This window comes from Pygocentrus nattereri, chromosome 20 (assembly GCF_015220715.1).
Source record: "Pygocentrus nattereri isolate fPygNat1 chromosome 20, fPygNat1.pri, whole genome shotgun sequence".
Taxonomy (NCBI): domain Eukaryota; kingdom Metazoa; phylum Chordata; class Actinopteri; order Characiformes; family Serrasalmidae; genus Pygocentrus; species Pygocentrus nattereri.
Window position 1 is genome coordinate 17,906,850 of NC_051230.1, and position 22,569 is coordinate 17,929,418.

The following is a 22,569-nucleotide window of genomic DNA, read 5'->3' on the forward strand; positions in this document are numbered from 1 at the left end:
GGGGGGTTCATGCAAGGAAATGACAGCTTTGAATAAATCCACTGAATATTTAAATAAGGCTTTGATAAATGCCACCGATTATACATGGATGCCTGGATTAAAGTGTGTGCTGAAAAGACATGGGGAGTGATGGCTGATGTGACTGTTTAAGCCTGATGTTAAAGAACCTGCATCTTCGGAGTATGTGGGCTGTAAGACAGCAATGTTAAAGATAAGTGAATGAGAGAGCTGTATAAAAGTGCGAGTGGGTATGTGTGTTGTGGGGTGTCCTGAGGATTGTGCGTGACGAGCACAGTCTGAAGAAAGAGAAAAGGAGAGAATATACATGTAACCATGCGTATCATGGGTGAATATGTGCACACGCATTTGTTTTTTTCATAATGTCCCCATTATAAAAAACAGTAGAAAAATACCACAGATACCACTGATGATATTAAAGCCAATACATATCCGTTATTTTTTCTTTTAAAATGATCATTTCTTTTTCTTTATGTAAACTACTAAACCCTTTAACGGCAAAACAAAAACATGCTTATTGCTACTCGTGAAGCACATGGTGTCTCAATGCTTTGTATGATATGTAAAGGGTGTTTTGAAACACATGAATATGTATAGAACTCATATATCAGTAGTGTTTTATTATAAATCGTTTTATTATTCCTCTCATTGAACAATGTTTAACGCAGAAACATTTACCCAATAATCTATCAAATGTTTCCCCACTCAAGATCAATTACTGATAAATAAAGACATAATATATTGCTTTGATACATTTTATTACCTGCATGAAGACTTTAATAAAATAATTCATATTTCCTTTTTTAACTTAATTATTTCTTGTATATGATCATATTTTGAATTCATTTTTAATGGTGTGATAGTTTAAGAATTTCATCTAAGAAATAAAAAAAAACAAAACCGTAAACAAAAGCCACTTGAAATAAATTATTATTGAAGTAATCATCAGATGCAGCCCTAACATGAAGTTTTTATTCATACGATACATATTATAGCCTAGTGATGGGCAATATGGCCAAAATATTACATGACTATACTTTGGCTACAAGATACATGCATAATATATGATACGCAACATGATATTTAGTTTTTCTGAGATTTAATAAGCTGGAACAGAGAAAAAGAACCTGTAGAGGCACATAAAAATACTGTAATAGTAGTAAACCTACAACTGAAATTATTTTTATTCAGTGTTTCCCAAACTGCATCACACTAAATGTAATTAAGCAGGAATATGCTCAGTTTTTTTTATTAAATGTCATCAAGCAGTGATCTTTAAGAACTAACATAATAACATAACTAACATAATATGCTCAGAAAAGCATATTATGACACTGTTTATCACAGTAACAATTAAATACTTGTTATAATACCTCCCTCCATGATTGCCTTAGGTTTAATATTTTGTCGCAATGAATTACTTTGCTCTGGACACATTTCACAAATAGTTCAGACTGACCATAACTCATTTTATTAATATAGTTAATATATATGCTTACCACAGTTAATATTTTTGTAGTGGCTACAAAAGCAGAAATTATTCCCATAACATATAATCATCTATATATGCTAAATGGCATGATATAACTAACATAATAGCAAATAAAGAAGAAGCACCAGCATGAGCATGCTCACTGAAAAAAATCAGTGCATCCACCCATAAAAGAATCTTTGAAAAGACACATTTCACTCAGGCTAACATGAATATACGTGTGTCAAAGCTTTTCTGGTAGCAGATTTAAACAAGTAACCAAATTCTCAGAATGGATCACCATTGATATACTTGGTTAAATATGGTTAAGATGAGCATCTTAAACTATTCTATTATGCTCCAACTACTGTATTCAAGCAGCTTCTTAAAGTTATCTTTAATGTCGAGCAACAAAATGATCCAAAAACTATACATTTCATTTTTTAAACTGAAAAGGCAAAACTTCATTAGACATATTATTATAACATATAATAAGTTTATTCATAAAATTGCCAGTGTATATGTACAGACAATGAAAAATGTAAGGAAAAACCTGAATACCACATGTACAGTACTGTGCATACAGTTCCATGCTTCATTTTTTCCCCAGTCAAAACAGCCAAAACCGCACGTTATGCATTTTTCAGCATGAAGAAAAAAACACTGAAAATCTGCCAGAATATTTTCCACACCTTCAAAGTTCCGTCTTAGAAACTGGTTATGTTTCATGCTTCTCACAATTCAAGTAATCCCAAACATATTCAAAAAGGTTGAGGTATGGACTCTGGGTTGGTCAGTCCACTGTTTTGAGAACACCATCAGATTTTTGTTTGACGTGCATTTTTTGTCTATTTCTGTTTCTCTGTAATGGCTTCACATCCTTGAACACTAAGTTGTTGTCCTGCAGTGGAAGAACAGAGAGGATTTTTTCAGATCAGTAGCAAAACTGGAGCTTGAGTTTCTCCTACCTTTTAAAGATAAAACCTTTAAGCACTATCTGATGGCAACAGTTTTGGTGGGCTACCAGGTCTTGCATGGTTGTTTGGACTTTGTTGAAACCAGTTTTAGGAAATCCTGTTGTTTCACTTTTCCTTTGACTGTCCCCTTCCTTATGCAAGTGGATTATCTTGCATTTAATGTACCTAGAAAAGTCTCCTGAAAAACGAGTAACTTGTACTTGATGGCCATTTTGACTGGAAATTAAATAAATGAAGAGAGGTCTCTGACTTTTGCACGGAACCCCACATCCTCACTATGTATAAAAACAAACTTGTGCGTCTGAGTGTGTGTGTCTTCTTGAAATCTTGTGCTGTGTAAAACAGGTACAGTTGCGCTCACGGGGAACTAGCACTGCTGTAATTGCCTTCTGTGTGAGGACGCAGCAGCCAGACCCAGAGGGTTCGTGTTTCGCCCATGTCATTGGAAATCTCATTATGTGGATTATGTACATAATTGACTAAAGGTACGGATGACTGAGTCAGCAGCAGCCGGTATACCTGCACTTTTTTTATGCTTGTGTATACTGGAGAGCCAGCATCGCTGCCAATACAACCACTGCTGGAAGGGGGATTATATCTGACTCATGCACACGCCAACACATACATGTATATGTGAATACAAAACTACAAGAGATCGCAAAGAGGCAGACACGTGCACAGAAGCCCATCACAAAAGGAGCATGAGCACACCAGAAAATACTACATTTCTCAAAAACTGTGTCATGGAGAGCTGCTGAAAAGATGAGCAGCATTAAGAAACAGTTAAAAGAAAAAAAAGGAGAGAGTGTCATGACTGCTGGAAATGAAAGCAGTTTGCATTTGCACAGAAAACCCCTCCCTCCCAAAACCCCTTTAATGTGAAATCAATGAACAGCAGCTTGCACCTCAACCCCTGCCTGCAGCTGAAAATGATGGATATTTCACAGGAAAGTATTTTCACTGTTTTTGAAAGTGCAGATGATTTTTTTAATGTCGTTTTTAATGGCTGTGCAGGCATTTGATCAAAATGACAGAGTGGAAATCTGTGTACATGTGTGCATATGGATGTCAACGAACAGGGATATTTATTCTAATATTCATGCGCTTTTAAAGTCACCCTAAATGTTTTAAAAGACGTCAAAATGGACCTTTTTTCTTTGTTAGTTCATATCCCTGATCATATTAAACATAATTCATCATAACATTTAAAATAGAAAATTCCCATCTTTGATCAAAATGTAACTTTTGCCTACCTCTAAAACATCTTCTGACTTCTGACTGCATTACTATGTACCGGGCGGGGACAAATAATACTCAGAATGCATTTGATGACCTGTCTGAAGTTTGCTTCTTTTGCTTTCCTCTGGAGTTATGAGGTTTATGTGGCTACCAAATAATGGGACCTTAAACCCTACCAGTTTACCGTTATGCACTGATGCTAAACTACATTTTGCGTAAAACTATGTAAATTTGATTTCTAGCTAAAACACCACATTAAGCTGTTGTATGATCACTGCAGCTCTGCTTCTGCTACTTAGTCAGCTCTCGGTAGCTCAGGAGAAGTGAGTAACCAGCAGGGAGGATCTAATGAACTGTTTAAGACAAATGAAGTGGTGAACACATCTCCATGCATCACCCGTCACGCCTCTCACTGTCTTGCTTTCTCCACTAGCGTGATGCCTCGTCGTTTGAAACTCAAAGAGCTGTTACTCAGATTTTGGCTACTGCTACTTTTCAGGAGATCTCAAAACCAAGCAGAGAAATTGGCAGAATGCTAGGCACGTAGTCCCACTCTAAGAGGGAGGAATGGGGAGGGAGACAGAATGAGCAGGGAGAGAGAGTCAAGAAAGAGTACATGATAGGGAGTGTGAATGAAAAAGAGACGGGAAGAACAAAAGAGAGAGGGGATACAGAGAAAAGAAGACAAAGGAATATGAGTGTCCTGCAATAAAACAGCAATGGGAAGCACTTGAGGAAGCCCAGAGTGGCCAAACATGACCAAACCATCACTACGCATTCACCTTCTGTCTACTGAGCCCCTGGATATTTCCCATTGATTCTCATTATACTCATTGAGAATGATGCAGCCTAATACAATTATGTGATACACTTAACAACAGTTTGGCTTAAAATGTATTTTGCTTCCATAATGTTTTTTTTTTTTCTTCAAATAAAACACAAAACTGGGAAGGGTCTCTGAGCAAGTCAAGTGTTTTTGGTGGTAGGTGGAGGTGAAACATAGTCTACAATGAAGTCCCAAAATGTAGACACAACAGGAAAAACAAACAAGGTACAAATGATTTCAAAATCAAATGCACACAATTTGTCTTCACTCAAAAATGATCTTTCAGTCGATACGCGTTTGGTGTGTGAGGTTTGCTTCCTAAGTTTTGCACTGAACATATGAGGCTAACAAGTAATGGAAGCTCATGGCCACCTAATGGCATTGTGTAATCTCCATTTCTAAAGTTAGGCACACACTACACAACAGATTTTGCAAACAGAGCACATCACACACTTAACGCCCATCTTTCTTGTTACTTTGTCATTCGGACCTACACACTACATACTTAGATAAGGCATAAAGAGGGTACAACACATATGATGACTTTCATCTACATGAAGCATTCAAAATCCAGAATATCCCCGTGTTATCACAGGATACAAACAAAGCTAAACTGGACTACACCTATTTGTGCTTTCATGTTCACAGAAGAAATACAGCAAAAACACAAACTGGGGATGAATATGGGGTTAAAACACAAATCACAGTCAGAGCTGAAGAAATATTTTACTGCAAAAACTACAAAAGTATTGGAAAACCTCTGATCACTTCAGAGCTCAAAGGCTAAGGAGACTAAGGCATTTCCCTTCATTTCTCTTTCTCTATGGGAGCTTCCTGACCTGGAATAATGCTTAAGATTGTGAAAATCTATCAGAAGGGGCAAATCAGGGTTCACATGTGTCTAAAAATCGTGTAGCCAACACCCTTACTTCAGAGTGGGTCCAGTGTGGCACCTATAAAAACTGAATAGCATCTGTAAAACCACGCAAATCTTTACTTTGTTCTACTACTGTTCTTTGCTATGCAACGTATGTGCTTGCCTGTTTTTTATAGTAGTATGTCATACAGTGTCAAAAACTACATGTATAAGCCTACTTCAAATTCATGTAGTTTGAAGGAATTGCGTGGTGATTTAGATGTGCAGTTTGCTTGATGCTAATTGATGTGTATAAGCTTCGATTACTTGTTAGCTACATTATCCATGTAGCTCTAGTGAAACCCAAAGAAGCAAACTTTGTACACTAAATATTTTGACTATATATAATATATGATAAGAATTACTGGGGTAAGGGGAAAATTGTGCAAATTAGCAGCAAAATTTTGCTTTAAGGTTAGTCAAGCTGACAGCCTGTGTGCCTGCATCTGCCTCAGACTATCTGCAGGTCATTCATAAATCACGCTCTGCCTGCACATTGTCTCGCAAGGCAAGGAGAAAAAGCTCATTACACTCCAATCATTGTGAACCAAAAAAGGGGAGAAATAACAGAACGCTCTGACACTAAAGCCATTCGGGCTGCAAGGCTCTTTCTTTCATAACCAGCCACCACCATCCCCCTCCCCGCCGTTGTGTAGTTTTTTACTGATGAGTGCAGCTTATTTCCGTCATTGAGGTCCTCATAAATCATAGTGCTGTGCCTCCCCCCACAGGAATGCCTTTATCCTTTAAATATCCCTGCAGTGTGTTCCATACGCATTAATCACTTAACCTAAAGCTCCGTGGCGACACACGCTTACACCCATCTCCGCTAGCCAGGTTGCATGGCTGGTAACCCAACGTAACGTTGCCAGGAACCTTGTTTTTTTAGCAGCCCTGATTGGCAACTACAGGATTTTCTTGAAGGTGCTACATGCTTATGTCAGTCTAGGTTGTGCTGCTTCATTTGATAGACGCTATTGATCTGTCTGAGTGCAGCATTTCTAGGTATCATCAGTTTAAGGCTTCTCTAACAACAACTATAATCAAAATTTCCACAATGTACTGAAGACAAAGCAGCTGGGAAAGCTGTGAATTCATTCAACAGTCTATGAACTCTCTCTGCTTACCATAGTGAGGTATGATAGCCCAGGCCATGGCCGAAGCGTAGATCTCCCCTATCATCCAAAACATGCAGAGCCAGCTGAGATGTTCACCTCTCTTCTCCCTCGATAACACCTCCGCAAAATAAGAGAAGACAATGGGTACTGCTCCACCAATCCTATAAAAGATCAAATAAACAAAGAAAAACATCAAATGAACAAAGGAGAGCTCATGGTTCGGGCTATGATTGAAGTCATGACCTGTACATTCAAGAAGGGTCTTAAGATAAAAGATGTGGGAAGAACCTTGAGGAAGTGCCAATCTGTTCAAATTCTACTCATAGCTTCAGATACCCAAGTTAGTCTGTCTGCAAAGGGACTGTCTTTGCTCTACAGAGTCAGTCTGAAAAACAGACAATCTTTGAAAATGAAAGGGCTCTCTTGTCAACGTCAGGTTTTCTGGAAATTCATGCAACCCTTTCCTCTAACCAAACTAACCTCCTTGTACATTTCAGAGAATATGAAGTAGGCATGGAAGTGACTGATTAGATTAGATTAGATTAATATACATTTGTAGACCTTACCCCAAAACACTGTATATATTTTTACTCCAAAAGATGGTATGTACTTGTTAAATACAAATTATTTTGCACAATTGATTGCCATCTTAAAATAATAAGTTAAAATGCAAGCCCCTGTATGTGGGCATTTTTGTTCTTAACCTGGATTGGCTCTTTCATTTTTAAATTTTGAATGAATTTAGAACGATCTGATTTCATGTAATTCACCACTAAAAAAACATCCTGACTGGGTCTTAAAAGTGTGTAGCATAATTTTACAGATCATCAATACATAAAATGTGTTCTAAGACATTAAAACAATCTCATTAACCAGAAGCCAAGTGCGTGAAGCACAGATCCACTGGCAGTTAGTAGCAGTGACAGAAGCTGTGGGAGTCAAGAAAGCGCTCCTGCAGTGGCTATCGATCTGGGCAGATGTAACGTATTGTCTGTCCAAAAAAGAATATTATCTAAAGCAAAGAGAAGCCATTGTCGTTTAGAGCAGAGTTGATAAAGGATCCCTACTGGATCATTTCTCATGACAATGTCCAGAAACCAGTGTACAGAAAGAAACAAACAATGTGAGTTAGCACATCTACTTTGAGTTTTTATAACTCAATATTTTTAAACCTTCTGAAAAAAGCCTGCCCTTTATGTTGGGTGAACATTTCATGAACAAACATTCACAAACTGGACCAACAGAAATGTTGAAATTTAACTTACATTAATGGAGATTAAGAACAATGGGCCTCTTTTATCAATATTTTATCAGTATATAAAGTTTTTTCTCAAATTTGTCGTTGAGAAAAGTCCTAAGAAAAAGTATACGTCACATTCATGACATGGTCTTAAACTGCAGAGCTGTTTGAACCGTTGTGCTCTTGAGTGTACACAGATTCTATTTTTACCTAAGAAGAAATCCCAAACAAGAAAACGGTTCAAAAAAGAATCTTCAAAAAAAGACTGTAAGAGGGTTTTAAGAAGATTTCTTCTTAAGAATGGTTGGTGAATGAGGCCCATTTTTTCCTTCTCTGATGTTACCACTTGAGAGATATAGAGTTTTCTTACAACAACAACAACAACAACAACAGTATGTTAAGAGAAGATTTATTTTATGCCATTTGTTTGCTGATGCAATTCACCGAATGCATTAAGAAGATGCCAGATCCGCTTCTGGTCAAAATAAATGATAAGCTGATACAAAGAACAATCAACTCAAATAGCTGCTCATTCTCATTTAATTGCAATCCTTCTCGGTTGTATGTTCACGTATGGATTGTTCCCATTAACCAAAAAAGACAGACTTTCTCTTAAATGCTCTTGAAGATATGTGCCGCTCCATTAACATCAAGCTGGAGAAACCGTGTGTTATAAAAGCTGAGTGGGGGGTTGGGGGTTGGACAGTGGGGGTGCAGAAGACTCACCCAAAGCCCGCTATCGTGCGACAGAGCAGGAAGAAGCCATAGCTTTGCACGAAGGAGGACAGGAAGGCAAAGAAGCCGTTCACGGACATGCATATGAGCAGACACTGCCGTCGGCCCACCTTGTCTGCCATGCCCCCCCAGAAGAAGGCCCCCACCATCATCCCCAGGTATACAATGCTGCCTAGGAGAAGAAAGGAAGAGGAAAAGAAAAGAGAGAGTTTATAAGCAGAGACAGAAGGTGCATGCGCCTCAGGCAGGGGACTGTACAGAGATAGAAGAAATGATACTTAGGAAGCAGCAGAGCATTGGAAAGTGTCCCTTTTGCTTTGTTTGGTACACGTGACAAGTTAGTCTTCCTTTTTCCATTCTTTTTGGATTGCTGACAGCTATTCATTTTTAAGTCTCAACATTACAACTCCATTGCATCTTAAAGAGATAAGGTCTGAATCTTGCTGAACTGGTATTTTGCCCTGAAGACCTTTTTGCTATTTAAAGTGCAAAACAAATGTTGATTGAAAATGAAGGTCTGAAGCACATGGTAGCCTTTTTTATCTACAGTGACTAAACCCATTAAAGCTTTACAAATGTCAGTAATTTCACAGTCCTTCAAAAAAGCTTTTTTTGGAAGCTTCTTTAATAAATCAGATCTACATCTTTAATTCAGCACGTGAACCACAGTCTGAAGGAAGTATTTTGTCACAGCATCATAAATGCTTTTAAATTTTAAGTAAACGCTGTTAAACACAGTTTTGTAATGGCTGTACAGGACGCAGATACAGAACATAGATACTCTGGAATGCTTTAACGGTTAGCCCAAGCAGAAATCCATTAGCTGAATAAGGAGGCAGATACTCTAAATAAGCTATGGAATGTGAAAAAGGCTATAAGTCCTTAGTGGACTGTGTATACCCAATCTCATTTTTTAGTCTACCACAAAACTCCCTAATTTAACATCTTATCCTAATCAAGAATACTGAGAAAACTGAACCAGTAAAAATCAATCAACAGTTCATTCAGTTCACTCTCTGGTAACTTTGAGAGAAGCTGGAGAGGTAAAAAGGGATGTTGACATTTTGTCCACCATAAGAACCAAAAACCTCCCTGGTAAGTAATAAAGCTTAATCAGTTTACATGTAGCTTAGTTTTATGTAAATTATTCCTCATAGATCATTAGAACAAGAGGAGAAACTTATCTCAATCATATGCACTCAAAACGTCAATGCATACCAAATTTGTGTTCATAAGAAACATATTTTATGAATTGAAATTGATAAAAGGTAGTTGTGCACATTCTGCCATGGTTTAGTTACTGTCTGACAACAAAACAAACAGATAAAAGAACTCGTCAATGCAAAACATAAGTCAAATATAATTAATTACATAACTTTGCAAAATAACTCTAGACCTCCAGAGGTTTGTGTGCTGAATAAGAGAACATTTTCAGTATGGTTTTTAAACACTACATCAGAGGTGGACGAAGTACACAAATCATGTACTTGAGTTAAAGTAGAGATACCTTAGGTAAAATAATATTCTAGTAAAAGTAGAAGTTCCTCCCTTTTGACCTCCAACTGAGTAAAAGTACAAAAGTATTGGCCTTAAAATGTACTTAAGTATCGAAAGTAAAAGTTATAAAAGATTAATTATCACTAATGTCCTGTTATCATTTTTGTAAATAGACTCTTGCTTCATTACCTCATTTTAGGTGAAAATACTCCAATATCACTCTTGGTAAACTAGTCTTTTCAGTTTTTCAGTTTTTCAATTTCAGTTTAAGATTTATTTGCAACTTAGTAACAAGTTTAAGTTTAATAAAAACTTGTTTTAAATGCAGATTCACAAATGAGTTTTCCTTTACTATATTGATCTGTAGGTCTTTGTTCATAAATATAAACTAGCCAAAAAAAAATTACTATAAAATGAAAGTGTTTGTATAAATTCAGTAAAAGACATGTCAGTTACAACTGCATGTGTGTGCATCTTTCTATATTGGGGTCTATTTACACAAAGTTAGGTTAGTCCCTTCGTTTATGTTGGAATAGATACTCCCAAAATTTTACGCTGCTGCTCTGATGTTGAACCGTGTGCTTTCACTGGGTCGGTGTGTCCAACACATCAAAAACAAGCTCAAAACAAAGTTCGTGCACAGATTTTTCTAAATGTAGTGGAGTAAAAATATATTTGACGTTGAAATGTAGTGGAGTGAAAGTAAAAAGTTGCCCAAAATGGAAATACTTCAGGAAAGCATATATACATGAAAAAGCTACTTAATTACAGTAACTAATTACATTTATTTAGTTACTGTCCACCACTGCACTACATCATATGAGCACTGCTGAGATGCAGAATTATATAGTAAAGTATTCGATACATTTCTGCAGATGGTTCACTAAGTCCTTGGCTACTGGACTTCCTTATAAAACAGACTTTAAATTAATGTGCAGAGCATGTAGGGCTCTCCTTGCTCAGGGACAGAATGAGAATGCCGCAGTGTGTATGCAGAGAAAGCTTTCCACAGTCTAACTGTCTAACTGTAAGAGGTAAATACAGGTTCTGTGATCAGTTGATAAGAACCAAAAAACACTATAAGCACATTTTGGAATATTTAAAAAAATCAATGTGCAACACAAATTAAACCTTTTATAGTCTTTGTTTAATAACTGATCAGGAAGTGCTCTTTTCAGCCATGGGTGACAGCAGTGTGATCTAGAAATCCCCAAAATGTTTCAGACAGTAAAATCCAGCCCAATATCTGAGTTGCAGCTTTGACCAAGCATACAGTCTTCTTCTGTAGAACAAACACAGCAACTATTAAGAGGCAGCAAACTGCCTTTTTTTTGCTGTTACAGCAGCAAGTACTGCTCAGCGTGTGAAAGTGAGAAGGAGATCAGTGACGTGGAAAAGCCTCCTCTCTTCAGGGGAAACACATTTCATTAAAAATGTTTCATTCCTTTACTGAAACAGGTCTGCGACGGAACAACAATTTTAGGGCAAAAATCTGCCGCATTGCGCTGCGCCTGCTAGCATACTAGAGGACACTGATGTTACAGAATAGGTGGACCTAGTCTACAAAGATTTTTTTAGTTCTTGTCAACCTTCATCATGTTGTTCTGATTTGATGTTGTTCAAAATTGACATGAGATAAATGATCATTAATATATGCAAACTGTACATGAATTTCATTGTAAAACGTCTGTCAAAATATGAGCCTCTAATATATCTAGTGTGTAATGCTGAGAAGATGTCCATTTGCTTGTAGTTCACACATTTATATTACATACATTACCTGGAAAAAGGTTCAGGACACCCAGCTTTTCAAAAATGTTTATGTAAATTAGTATTCTTTTTCAGTTTGGAATAACTTAACATATGAAAGACTAGGTGAGTAAACAGATTTATTTTGAGAATTACAATATCACACCCAATTACTGCACTGACAAAAAAGGAACGGTGAGAATATAAGCATTTTAAAACTTGAGCAAAAGTGGGGATTATTTAAACTGATCAAAGAAAACGTGAGGTGAAGGGAACATGTCTTGCTGTGAATGGTAGAGTGCAATGGAGCCTGCTGGTAAATGCCAGGCAGTGGCATTGGTGAGGTGAACTGTGACACTGCAGGGAAAGAGGGAGTACAGATGCCTGTAAGGGACAAGCTTTCACAAAGCGACTATGCTTTCCCAGCAGGGCCTAAAGGGCCAGATCATCAACTCCACATTGCTGAAGGCCACATGGAGAGTACTCTGTGGATAGATGGCAACTGTTCCAAAGGGAGAAACAAACTAAGAGAAGCAGAGAACAGCTTGCAACAGGAAAGAAAACAGGACTCACTCACATAAATGTGCATACAGACACACATAAAGCAACAAGATTCAGCAAACTTGCATGGTCCCACACAGCTGTACAGAAAAATCAGCCTCAAACCTTTGACAAGCACAAAATAAAGCATGTCTAAAGTAGAGAAAACAAGAATGAAGAGAAGAGAAGAGAAGAGAAGAGAAGAGAAGAGAAGAGAAGAGAAGAGAAGAGAAGAGAAGAGAAGAGAAGAAAAAGCTTGCCTGAAGTACAGAAAACAAAGCGAAAGAGAAAAGGAAAAAAGTCTGTTTGAAGTAATGAAAACAAAACAGAAGAGTAGAGAAAATAAAGCATGTCTAAAGTAGAGAAAACAAGAATGAAGAGAAGAGAAGAGAAGAGAAGAGAAAGCCTGTCTGAAGTACAGAAAACAAAGCAGAAGAGAAAATAAAGCATGTCTAAAGTAGAGAAAACAAGAATTAGGAGAAGAGAAAGGAAGAGAAGAGAAAACAAGAGAAAAGGCCTGTCTGAAGCACAGAAAACAAAACTGAAGAGAAGAGAAGAGAAGAGAAGAGAAGAGAAGAGAAGAGAAGAGAAGAGAAGAGAAGAGAAGGCCTGGCTGAGGTAGAGAAAACAGAAGAGAAGAGAAGAGAAGAGAAGAGAAGAGAAGAGAAGAGAAGAGAAGAGAAGAGAAGAGAAAGCCTGGCTGAAGTAGAGAAAACAAAACAGAAGAGAAGAGAAGAGAAGAGAAGAGAAGAGAAGAGAAGAGAAGAGAAGAGAAGAGAAGAGAAAGCCTGGCTGAAGTACAGAAAACAAAACAGAAGAGAAGAGAAGAAAAGAGAAGAGAAGAGAAGAGAAGAGAAGAGAAGAGAAGAGAAGAGAAGAGAAGAGACTGTCAGATCCTTGGAGAGAACGCCGGGGAGCAGCGGAAATGTTCAAGATGCATCGCAGCCTTTTTTCTGATTTCATGCTTTGATGCTCCTGACTGGGAGAGGAACTGTTTTACAGGAGCTCTATATTATTCATCGTTTTGCTTCAATCACTAATTCAGGCAAGACTGTCAAATAAAACGCAGCATTAACACAGTTTGCTTACACTGTTGACCTCTATAGTGGGGTTGGCTTTGTGTTAGATAAGGAGTCACTGATCTACAGTGAAAGGAGCATTTTCTCTTATTTACATTTGGACTTTGTGCCTCATTTTTTGACAATGTTCTAGAATCATCAGCACAAATGTACAGAAATGAAGATGAGTAGGGATTCAACTGTAGACTGCGGAGTGGCAAATATTCAGAAGCAGCTGGTATTCATATCACTTAGGCTCTGATACACACACACAGAGGAGACGTGCAGGAGCTGAAATCTCTGCAGTGGTGTGATTTCACTGCAGTTTAGCCATGCTCAGCTGCCTCTGGTCTATACAGCACAACTGCGCAGCCAGAGAGAGAGAGAGAGAGAGAGAAAGATCAAGGATACGATGTAGATGATAAAAAAAGAGTAAAAAGAAAAAAGCCTTCTGGCTCTGTGTCAGCATTAATGGAACACACTACTTGCTCAAAGCGTAGTCCATTATCCTAATTGTATGATGCAGCAATTTTCTTTTTGGTTTGACTGATTTGCCTGTAGTGGATCAAGTTAATGTTAATTTCTTAATTTAGCAATGAAGAGCTTGGATAATGAAAACGTTTCTTACAGTGGCACATGATAAAAGAGGTTGAGAGTGCGTGTACATTAAGGAGAGCAAGAGAGTCACGATTTTCTGCAGCAGTAAAACAATGCAGAAAAAGAACCGAATGGGATTTCCTTGTTACTTTCATGCTCTATTACAAAAGCCTTTCCCACTTTCTCTGCTCTGTCCTTGCCAAACATGATTCTCGACTAAATTATGGGACACTACAGAAAACAGGAAATTTCTCAACTAACCTGACAGCTACACTGGTCTTTCTGAATCTGCTCCAATGCTTATTTAACTAGAAGACTTTGATAACTTTAACGCCTATGCATCCAAAACTACGCTGTTTTTCTTTGGTGTTCCACAGGGATCCATACTTAGTCATCTTTTATTTTCACTGTCATATACACAGTTTGTTAGGGGTGCACCAAAATGAAAATTCCTGGCCAAAACCAAAACCAAAACTGAAAAAGCTTACAATAAATAAAAAAAAAAAACAGTTTAGGTAGCTTAATAAAATTGTTACAGTATATAGGCTACAGTATGAACAATGAAATCTAACAGCTTTGACAACAGAGAATGGATGGTCACCCAAGGATATTAATTCCATTATTTTTCTAGTTATACTTCACTCTCTGACACAGTCGTTTGTGAATTTTTCCGTCACTTAAAAACTATGGCTACTGGTGATGTCAGAGTGCTCGCTGGGACTCACTTTTCTGCTTCTGTTGTTTTGCTTTATTCTGCAGGCAGATGTTTTATCAAGTGGTATAGTACCTGTAGCAGAGAATTCATTGAGCGTTATATCCCCTATTGAAACTTGACATGAACTCAGATTATAAATGACTTTTCTAAAGCTCCTCCTAGAAACAGTGAAATAGTTACACATGGCCATTTTTTTTTACTGTTGATCCACTGCTGTGCAAACTGTTTGAACACATCTGCACTGGTACATGAAAGAGAGCAAAAGAAATACACAGTATTTTAATTAAGTATTTCATTATCATTAAAATTTTGAGACATCCCTAATAATTATTAGCAGAAAACATAGAAAATTTCCATTTTTGAATATTTCCTTGATTTCATGTATTTTTGCACTGCCTTTTAATTGAGCTTCTTTCAGCTGATCTGTAAATGGGCAAAAGGTTAAATACAAAATCTTTTATTACTATCATCGTAACAAATTTCAATGTTATACTCATTATTATCTGCAGTCCTCTTTCTGAACACAAATCACTCTTAGCTTTGTAGATTCCCATGCAATCCTGTTAGTGCCCTAATTGCATTCTGTAATTCAATAAGCATTTTAGTCACCAAATTCATTCAAACGCCTAACTCTCGCTCTCTTTTTGTCACTCACCATTAGGTTACCCTTGATGTCAGCCCCACATTAGAAAACTACTGCATAATAACACTACTAGTGCTAGACCTATCAGTAGAAATAGATGTTGCATATACAGCTGGATTTTTTCCTGCAATGTATTAAATACTGAATGAATGAATCACCTCCATATAGTCAATATTTTACAAAAGCAAACTGGCATTATGCGTTACATGGAGTCATGGATTTACACACTGTGTGTATGGGAGTGTGTGAGAGAGATAGAGATAGAGAGAAAGAGAACATGACAGGGGACAGGGAGAGCTGGGGGAGGGAGAAGGTGGATGATGAAGAGTTTTATCCTGGACCTGGCGTAAGTGAGCGCCAATGTTAGAATGCTGATTAGGGGCTGCAGAAATAAAAAACTGAGAACTTAAAGACAGCATCTTCTCCGCACTCCCACTGCAACACTACAAGACTCTTAAAGCCATGTTTATGGGCATAAAGTCTGATTTGGAATATTTTTTAACAACTATGAGCAGAACTACACAACTAATGAGAGCTGATGTTAGAAGCTGAAGATGATGGTAAAAATTAGCTGGACTGAAATTGTTGGATATATGAATATAATTCAGTGATGCTGCAAAATCTAGATCTAAAAATAAATCTAAAATATTTCTTCTGAAATCAAGGACGTTTGCTCCCCACAGTCTGCAGTAACAGGCTCTATTCTACTCAGAAGGCTTAACACAAGATGTTGGAACACTGTTGTGAGAATATGATAGCATTTAGCTAAAAGAGCCCTATGATTTCCGATGTGGCGAATACGTAAGGAATTGCAAAACTGAGACAGATACTATGCAAATGTGTGAAATTTGGTGATTTGATGCTGATTATTACAAAATTTCTGGTCACATTAAATGTTTTGTGTAATCTGTTCTCATACAGTTTGGATATGTTCACGCTAGTGTTTTCAGAAATGCTGCTGTGCATCTTTGTACATCACAGCATGCACATCATTCAATCCTTGTTATCTTGTGGTTTAGCTAGATGACTGTAGAAAATAACATAATTTAAAACAAGAATATGTAGAATAACAAAATTATTTGAGTATTCCAATGAATCACGGAACTCTTGTATTTGAAAGAAGGGGGTGAGTGCCCTGTTTTTTTTTTGCTGCTGTTTTCTCCTGGTTTGGTTCAAGGAGTCAGGGTCATATTATATCTTACTATTTTGCATCAAAACAGTAGCTGGTTACATAAACAACTTTATCTGTTTTCTACTATATCGTAATATGAACCTTTTGAAGAATTACAATTCAAATCTGATTAATGCTGTTGATATTTTGCCATCTTATCTGGGTTCAAGTTGTCTTGGTCTGACGGTTGGGTTAGCATTAGGCCTTTTCTCATGTACGACCTCTTTTAAAATCCCCTAGACTTATGAGGTTGTAACATTAGCCTGCTAAATGTGAGAGAGGAAGTGAGCGTGTAGGTTAGAAAGTAATTCACTTATAGATTTCAATTACAACCCCAAGTTGCCTCTCCGATCATCCCAAAGGTATCTGATAGTGCTCCATCACCCCAGAGACTGCAATTCCACTGCTCTAAAGCTCAGTGCTAGGGAGCTTTATACCCTCTAACCAGTGCCTCACACTTGACATGGTGATCTTAGTCTCATGTGCAGCTGCTCTAGAGCATCCCCTTCTATTGGCAGTGTTTTTCTGTGGAGATTGTACAAACTGTACGTGTGTAACTGAATGCTTGTGTCAGTAACATGTGCACTTTAAAGACCAGTTTAGATCTTTTTGTTCATTTTTGTTTATGCCAGTTTCCCTTTAGTGCACAACTGCTTTGAAGATGCATAGGTACAATTAACTATGCTCATCCAAATCACTCTGCAGTTCTAAGGTTCACTCATGGCCCTTTATCTTTAAGCATTACATCAAGGAAAGAGGTCAGACTTTAAACATACAACGATTTTCCCATTCATGCTGTTTCTAAGAAACTAGCGCTGTGATAGAGACACTACACAAACATTTATAAATAAGAGGATCATGTCAGAGGAGTGCAACAATTATGACTTTCACACTTCACTGAAACAGAAAGATTAGAGTCCCAGGAGAGCTTATTAAGGAACAACTGAAGACAGGAAGAGAAAAAAGGAGAGCCAGAGAGAGAGAGAGAGAGAGAGAGAATAAGGGGGAGCCAAATCTACTTTTTTCCTTAAAATGCTCCACTAGTTTTACAACTCTCTCTTATCATTGAGTACAAAACAACATCATGGAGGAATGAGTGAGAAATTAGTCACGTTTTAGCCAGTATTTCTGCCTCCTTTTTCAGGACCTGAAAAGCCCTCCTCATCTGATGAACATCTCCGATCTCAAAGGCCAGGCTGCAGTGGTGGTCACGGGTGGCCACGTGCGATTATGCCTTAAAAGCCACTGACAGTGGAAGGACAAAGGGAGAGAGGGAGCATGAAAGAGAAGGAAGCAGAGCGTGCCATGCGATGCCCAGAGGGCTCTCCCCAGACAGACAAGGATGTGGAGGAAAAAGAAGAGAGAGAGAGAGAGAGAGAGAGAGAGAGAAATAGATTGGCTCAGGGTTGATTGATTTACTCATGATGCACATAAGGCGATTTAATTGATCTGATGACTCTACAGTAAAGAAAAAAAGCCAGTCACAAATTAACCCCAAACTTTTACTTGCCTGACTACATTTACTGAAAATCAGTCCCCCTACATAAGATACTGGGTGAGAAATGAAAACAAAGATTTTAAACCAACTCTTTATGTTAATAATGCTAATTATTTTTATTACCAAATCAATTTTCTGCAAAGTGGGCAATATGACAATATCTTATTGTTATTATGATAAATTTGATTACAATATAGTTTTCTGAGCACACTGTGGACACTGTCAGTACTTAATGTGGAATTCCACCAGTTTTTCCAAATTTCTATGCAATTCAGTTAATAAATAAAGGGCCTGGGTTCAATTCCCTGGCCGGGTGACCAGGGTCCTTTCTGTGTGGAGTCTGCATGTTCTCCCCGTGTCTGCGTGGGTTTCCTCCCACAGTCTGCCCTATGATGGATTGGCGACCTGTCCAGGGTGTATCCTGCCTTCCGCCCAATGAGCGCTGGGATAGGCTCCAGCACCCCGCCGCGACCCTGAGGGAGAAGCAGCTTAGAAAATGTGTGTGTGTGTGTGTGTGTGTGTGTGTGTGTGTGTATATATATATATATATATATATATATATATATATACACACACTCTGCACATACATATATAAAATTTATCATGAACATGAATTAACAAAGCCTTCCGCCCGATGACGGCTGGGATAGGCTCCAGCATCCCCCCGCGACCCTGACGGAGAAGCGGCTTAGAAAATGGATGGATGGATGGATGGATGAATTAACAAAGTAAAGGTTTATTTGGATTTCTGATTCCCTTTAATTTGCCACCAGCACTTTTTTAAATCCTGTACTATAAACATCTGTGCAGCAATGCCATGCAACTGATGGCGGGCCAACACACCTAAACCTTAACTTTCACTGCACCATGTATTCGCTTATCATGCAAAGACACTTACCTAGCCAGCCAGAACTTGAATCAGGCACGCACATGTCTGTCTCAGCACTGGGCAAAACAAAGCCTACCACGAAAACCTCCACCCCATCTGACATGAGCGCTAGTCCCAGTGTGAAGAAGAGCTGCCACTGAAACCTTCCATGCCCGCATTCCTGGATAATCAGCTCATACTGCTGTGCCAGCTCCTCCTCATCGGCCTGCCTTTCACTTTCCAGCTCCCTCCGGTCCTTCAGGCCATCTGCCACAGGACGCCCCAGAGCCACCTGTCCATCCCCAGGCTTGGAGTCCGAAGGGATCCCTTGGTATTCGCCCTCGTACATCTCATCCTCATCATCATGGCCTTCAGTGGCATCACTGGACCCTTCTTCATCATTGGCATGATTGCCCTCATAGTTTCCCTCTGGCTGGCTGTAGTAGTCAGCATCATCTTCATCTTGGAAACGATGGTAGGCACGGCTATGAGAGTATTCATCCGACGCCCGGTCCACAACCTTGTTAACCTTCTTGACAGCTTGCCGTTTGGCCACCTTGGCGATGTCCTTGGCTCCCTTCATCAGGGACGTTCGGTCCCGGGGGTCTGTGTCATCCATGCCGGGAGCCTCCCCTCGATGTCTGCAGTTAGTAGGGAGGGTGATGTCTGTAGTTACCACAAAAGAAGAGCCTCAAACTCCCTGGCTCTCATTGGATGAGTCTAAGAAAAAGAGAATTTATGTTTAGTTGAAAGTAAAACTATGTTGGGGATCATTTTCCTAAAAGTGTAAATTTAAGAATACTGCAGGATCACAAACAGGTAGCATTAAATCTTCTAAACCATTCATATGGTTAATTATGACTGCTATAGCTAAAGACGGTGGCAGGCAATCTTGAATCCTACTGTGTAAAATATGCATAAAGTTTAGTTATATGTTATGTTATAACATTTCTTTTGTTTCCATTTTTTGTAAGATACTGACTTAGTGTAATATAGTGGGAGACATAGCATCTTGTCAGGTGAGTAAAGAAAGCAAGCAGATGGGAAAAAACGCTTGTTAAAGCACAGTAGAATTTTAATCTTGTGATACTGCTCACACACAACCAGCTGTCTTCACTTGAGTATTTGATACATTAGATTCCTGCTACTAGATGACACTGGGAAGGAGAATTATAATTCACATTAACTGCATTTCAGATTTCCCTAAGCAAAGAAAGCCAAAAAAAAGCAGTCTCTCTTTTCACTATCTCCCTCTTGAATAGTTTTATTTTCATGTTTCATTTTATGCATAAGCTATGACATTTGTTAAAATTAATTTGCCTATGCTGAATCAGAAAAAAAAGACTGCAAACACAGCTTCCAAAACTGACTGGCAGCTCAGTATTACACAAAATTAGAAAGTCACACAAAAATTAGAAAGTCATAATATATTCAATCCAGATTTTTATTAGTGTATCAATGAATACAGTCATTTAAGGGGTAAAGGGCTTTGCATAATTGTACTTACATTTCTTAAATAGGCCTGCAAATTATTATGAACACATTAGGTTTGCTTGTAGATTTGTCTTTTTTTTTTTTAAGATTTTTCTTTGCTCTTGATAATGTTATGAATAACCTTCACACAGCAATGGTAACCTTATGCATAAATAATCCTGGCAGAATCCTTTGCCTATGTTTCGGTAAAAAGAAGGGGAAAATGAGAGGAATCATTTCATCAGAACTGTCTTGGTGCTTTTTATAAACAACAAACCTGCCACTGGCACAGAAAGTCTGTCTGATGTGAAATTAAATGCTCATAAGCATTAGCAATATAATAACCACTAGGCCCTCTAGATCATGGAGACATCGTGGGTCTTTTTCTTAGTCTGTGAGCTGCACAGTGTGCTGGTCTGTTGCACAACATGGGAAAAGTATCATATTGTGATTTTACTGCTATTCATCACCAGAACTACACATCACATACATTAAAAACGCCATTGCAAAACCTTAATGTAACACAGCCAAAAACAGACATGCATTAAAGTGACAACATTTTTTTTTGCATTTGTTGGCTCATGTAAATATCATGTAAATGATTCGCCAAAACAGACAAAGGATCACAACATAGGATTATCTGTGATTGGTGTGGATTTTCATTGCACACGATAAACAATTCTGATATTACATGGACACCTTAGAAATCAGTATGTTTAACAAATCAATAATTAACAAATGAAATATTGTGTATAAAAGAGGTGGTAGTACTTAATGCAAGAGAAAGGTAACTGCTGCATCGGTCTAGTTCTTCAAAGCCTTACTGTTTTTAAGCAATTTTATACACCATAATTAGTGATTAGTAGTTAGCAGTATAATAACCACTAGGCCCTCTAGATCATGGAGACATCGTGGGTCTTTTTCTTAGTCTGTGAGCTGCACAGTGTGGAGGTTTAATGAAAGCTGAAGCACTGTCAGGAGAGCTCTCACTGCCTCCCATCACCGACTGACTATTGGACTCCATAACATTATCTTACTATGCACGGTCACACTGCCCACTGCAAGGTGACTTTCTGTATTCAATTCTCATATAGATTAAACATTACACTAAACCGTCCAACTTTTGAAAATGTCTGCATTGCATTAAGCTGCCAATTCAATTAGTCTTACATGATATAATGCATGGGTCTTCAAACCTCCGCCTTTATGTGCACACACATTCTTTAATCATTCATGGGCAAGTTTCCCAGACCAAATTGAAACCTCAGCCAAAAAAAATCTAAGGTTTTCTGATGGTGATTCACCAATGGCAACAATTTTTCAATGGCAATTTAGTCCAAGACTAGTCCTAAACCATGTCTGGGAAATTCTGTTTGGTTTCAGTTTTAAGGGTGTATTTATTTTTATTTTTATTTGTGTTTTTTATTTTCTGAAAAGTAATAATCTTAGTTTTGTTTTTATTTTGTTTCAGTTTTAGTTTTTTTAGTATTAAGATGGACATAGTGATAGTAGGTATTTGGCTAAAATAAAACTAAAACTAGACTTAATTAAAGTATTTTTTTTATTTAAGTCAATAAAGGTTTTTCAACACTGAAAGCATTCTAATTTGAAGCTGTACTGAACCGGACAGGTTTTTAACAGGGTTTAGAACAGCTGATAGACTCAAGACTCAACTTGCACTCATATCTCAGAGACTTGACTCAGACTTGCATGTCAGAGACTCAAGGCTTGCACCTTTAGATGGGACTGCATGATCAAAGGAAAGCCAGCTAGTAGGGAAATTAAGTAACAAATGCACATTCAACAGTGTTTATGTAACTGAGATGCAGACCAAGAAAGAGTAGCTGGGAGAATTTTTTACTTAACTAGGACGTTTGAGTTTGGTGAACTCTGGTAGCTCCCAAAAAAGGGAGGGAAGAAAATCTACACAAACTGAACCTCCTGGGTTGTGATTCGAAAACATCTGGGATGCCAATGATCATAAAATGCATCTGTGCACTGTCTGTGCTTTAGAACAAATAGTGTTCTTGCAAAGCAATAAAGTCAAAGCAGCACAAAAGCAACAGTTCTTCAAATGACACCTGTAAAATCCCCTGGCTACACAGCTTACAGAGACACAGACACATCCCTCAGTTTGTACGAATGCACCCAGTGCTGAGAATCATACTCTTCCCTCCAGATAATGCACTGCTGGCCTTAACAGACTCTGATGGGATCAAA

The 22,569-nt window shown here is 38.0% G+C and overlaps 1 protein-coding gene across 2 annotated transcripts in view; it reads right to left on the reverse strand.

The window, feature by feature from the left end:
- Positions 1-22,569, reverse strand: part of sv2ca (synaptic vesicle glycoprotein 2Ca) — a 42,223-nt gene that overhangs the window by 14,318 nt on the left and 5,336 nt on the right. For both annotated transcript variants that reach the window (XM_017695561.2, XM_017695562.2), the window contains exons 2-4: positions 18,907-19,596; positions 8,532-8,712; positions 6,575-6,726 (exon numbers count right to left, since the gene is read on the reverse strand). In XM_017695561.2, the coding sequence (XP_017551050.1) occupies positions 6,575-6,726; positions 8,532-8,712; positions 18,907-19,495 (922 nt within the window). In that variant the 5' untranslated portion in view covers positions 19,496-19,596. The remainder of the gene's footprint in view (positions 1-6,574; positions 6,727-8,531; positions 8,713-18,906; positions 19,597-22,569) is intronic.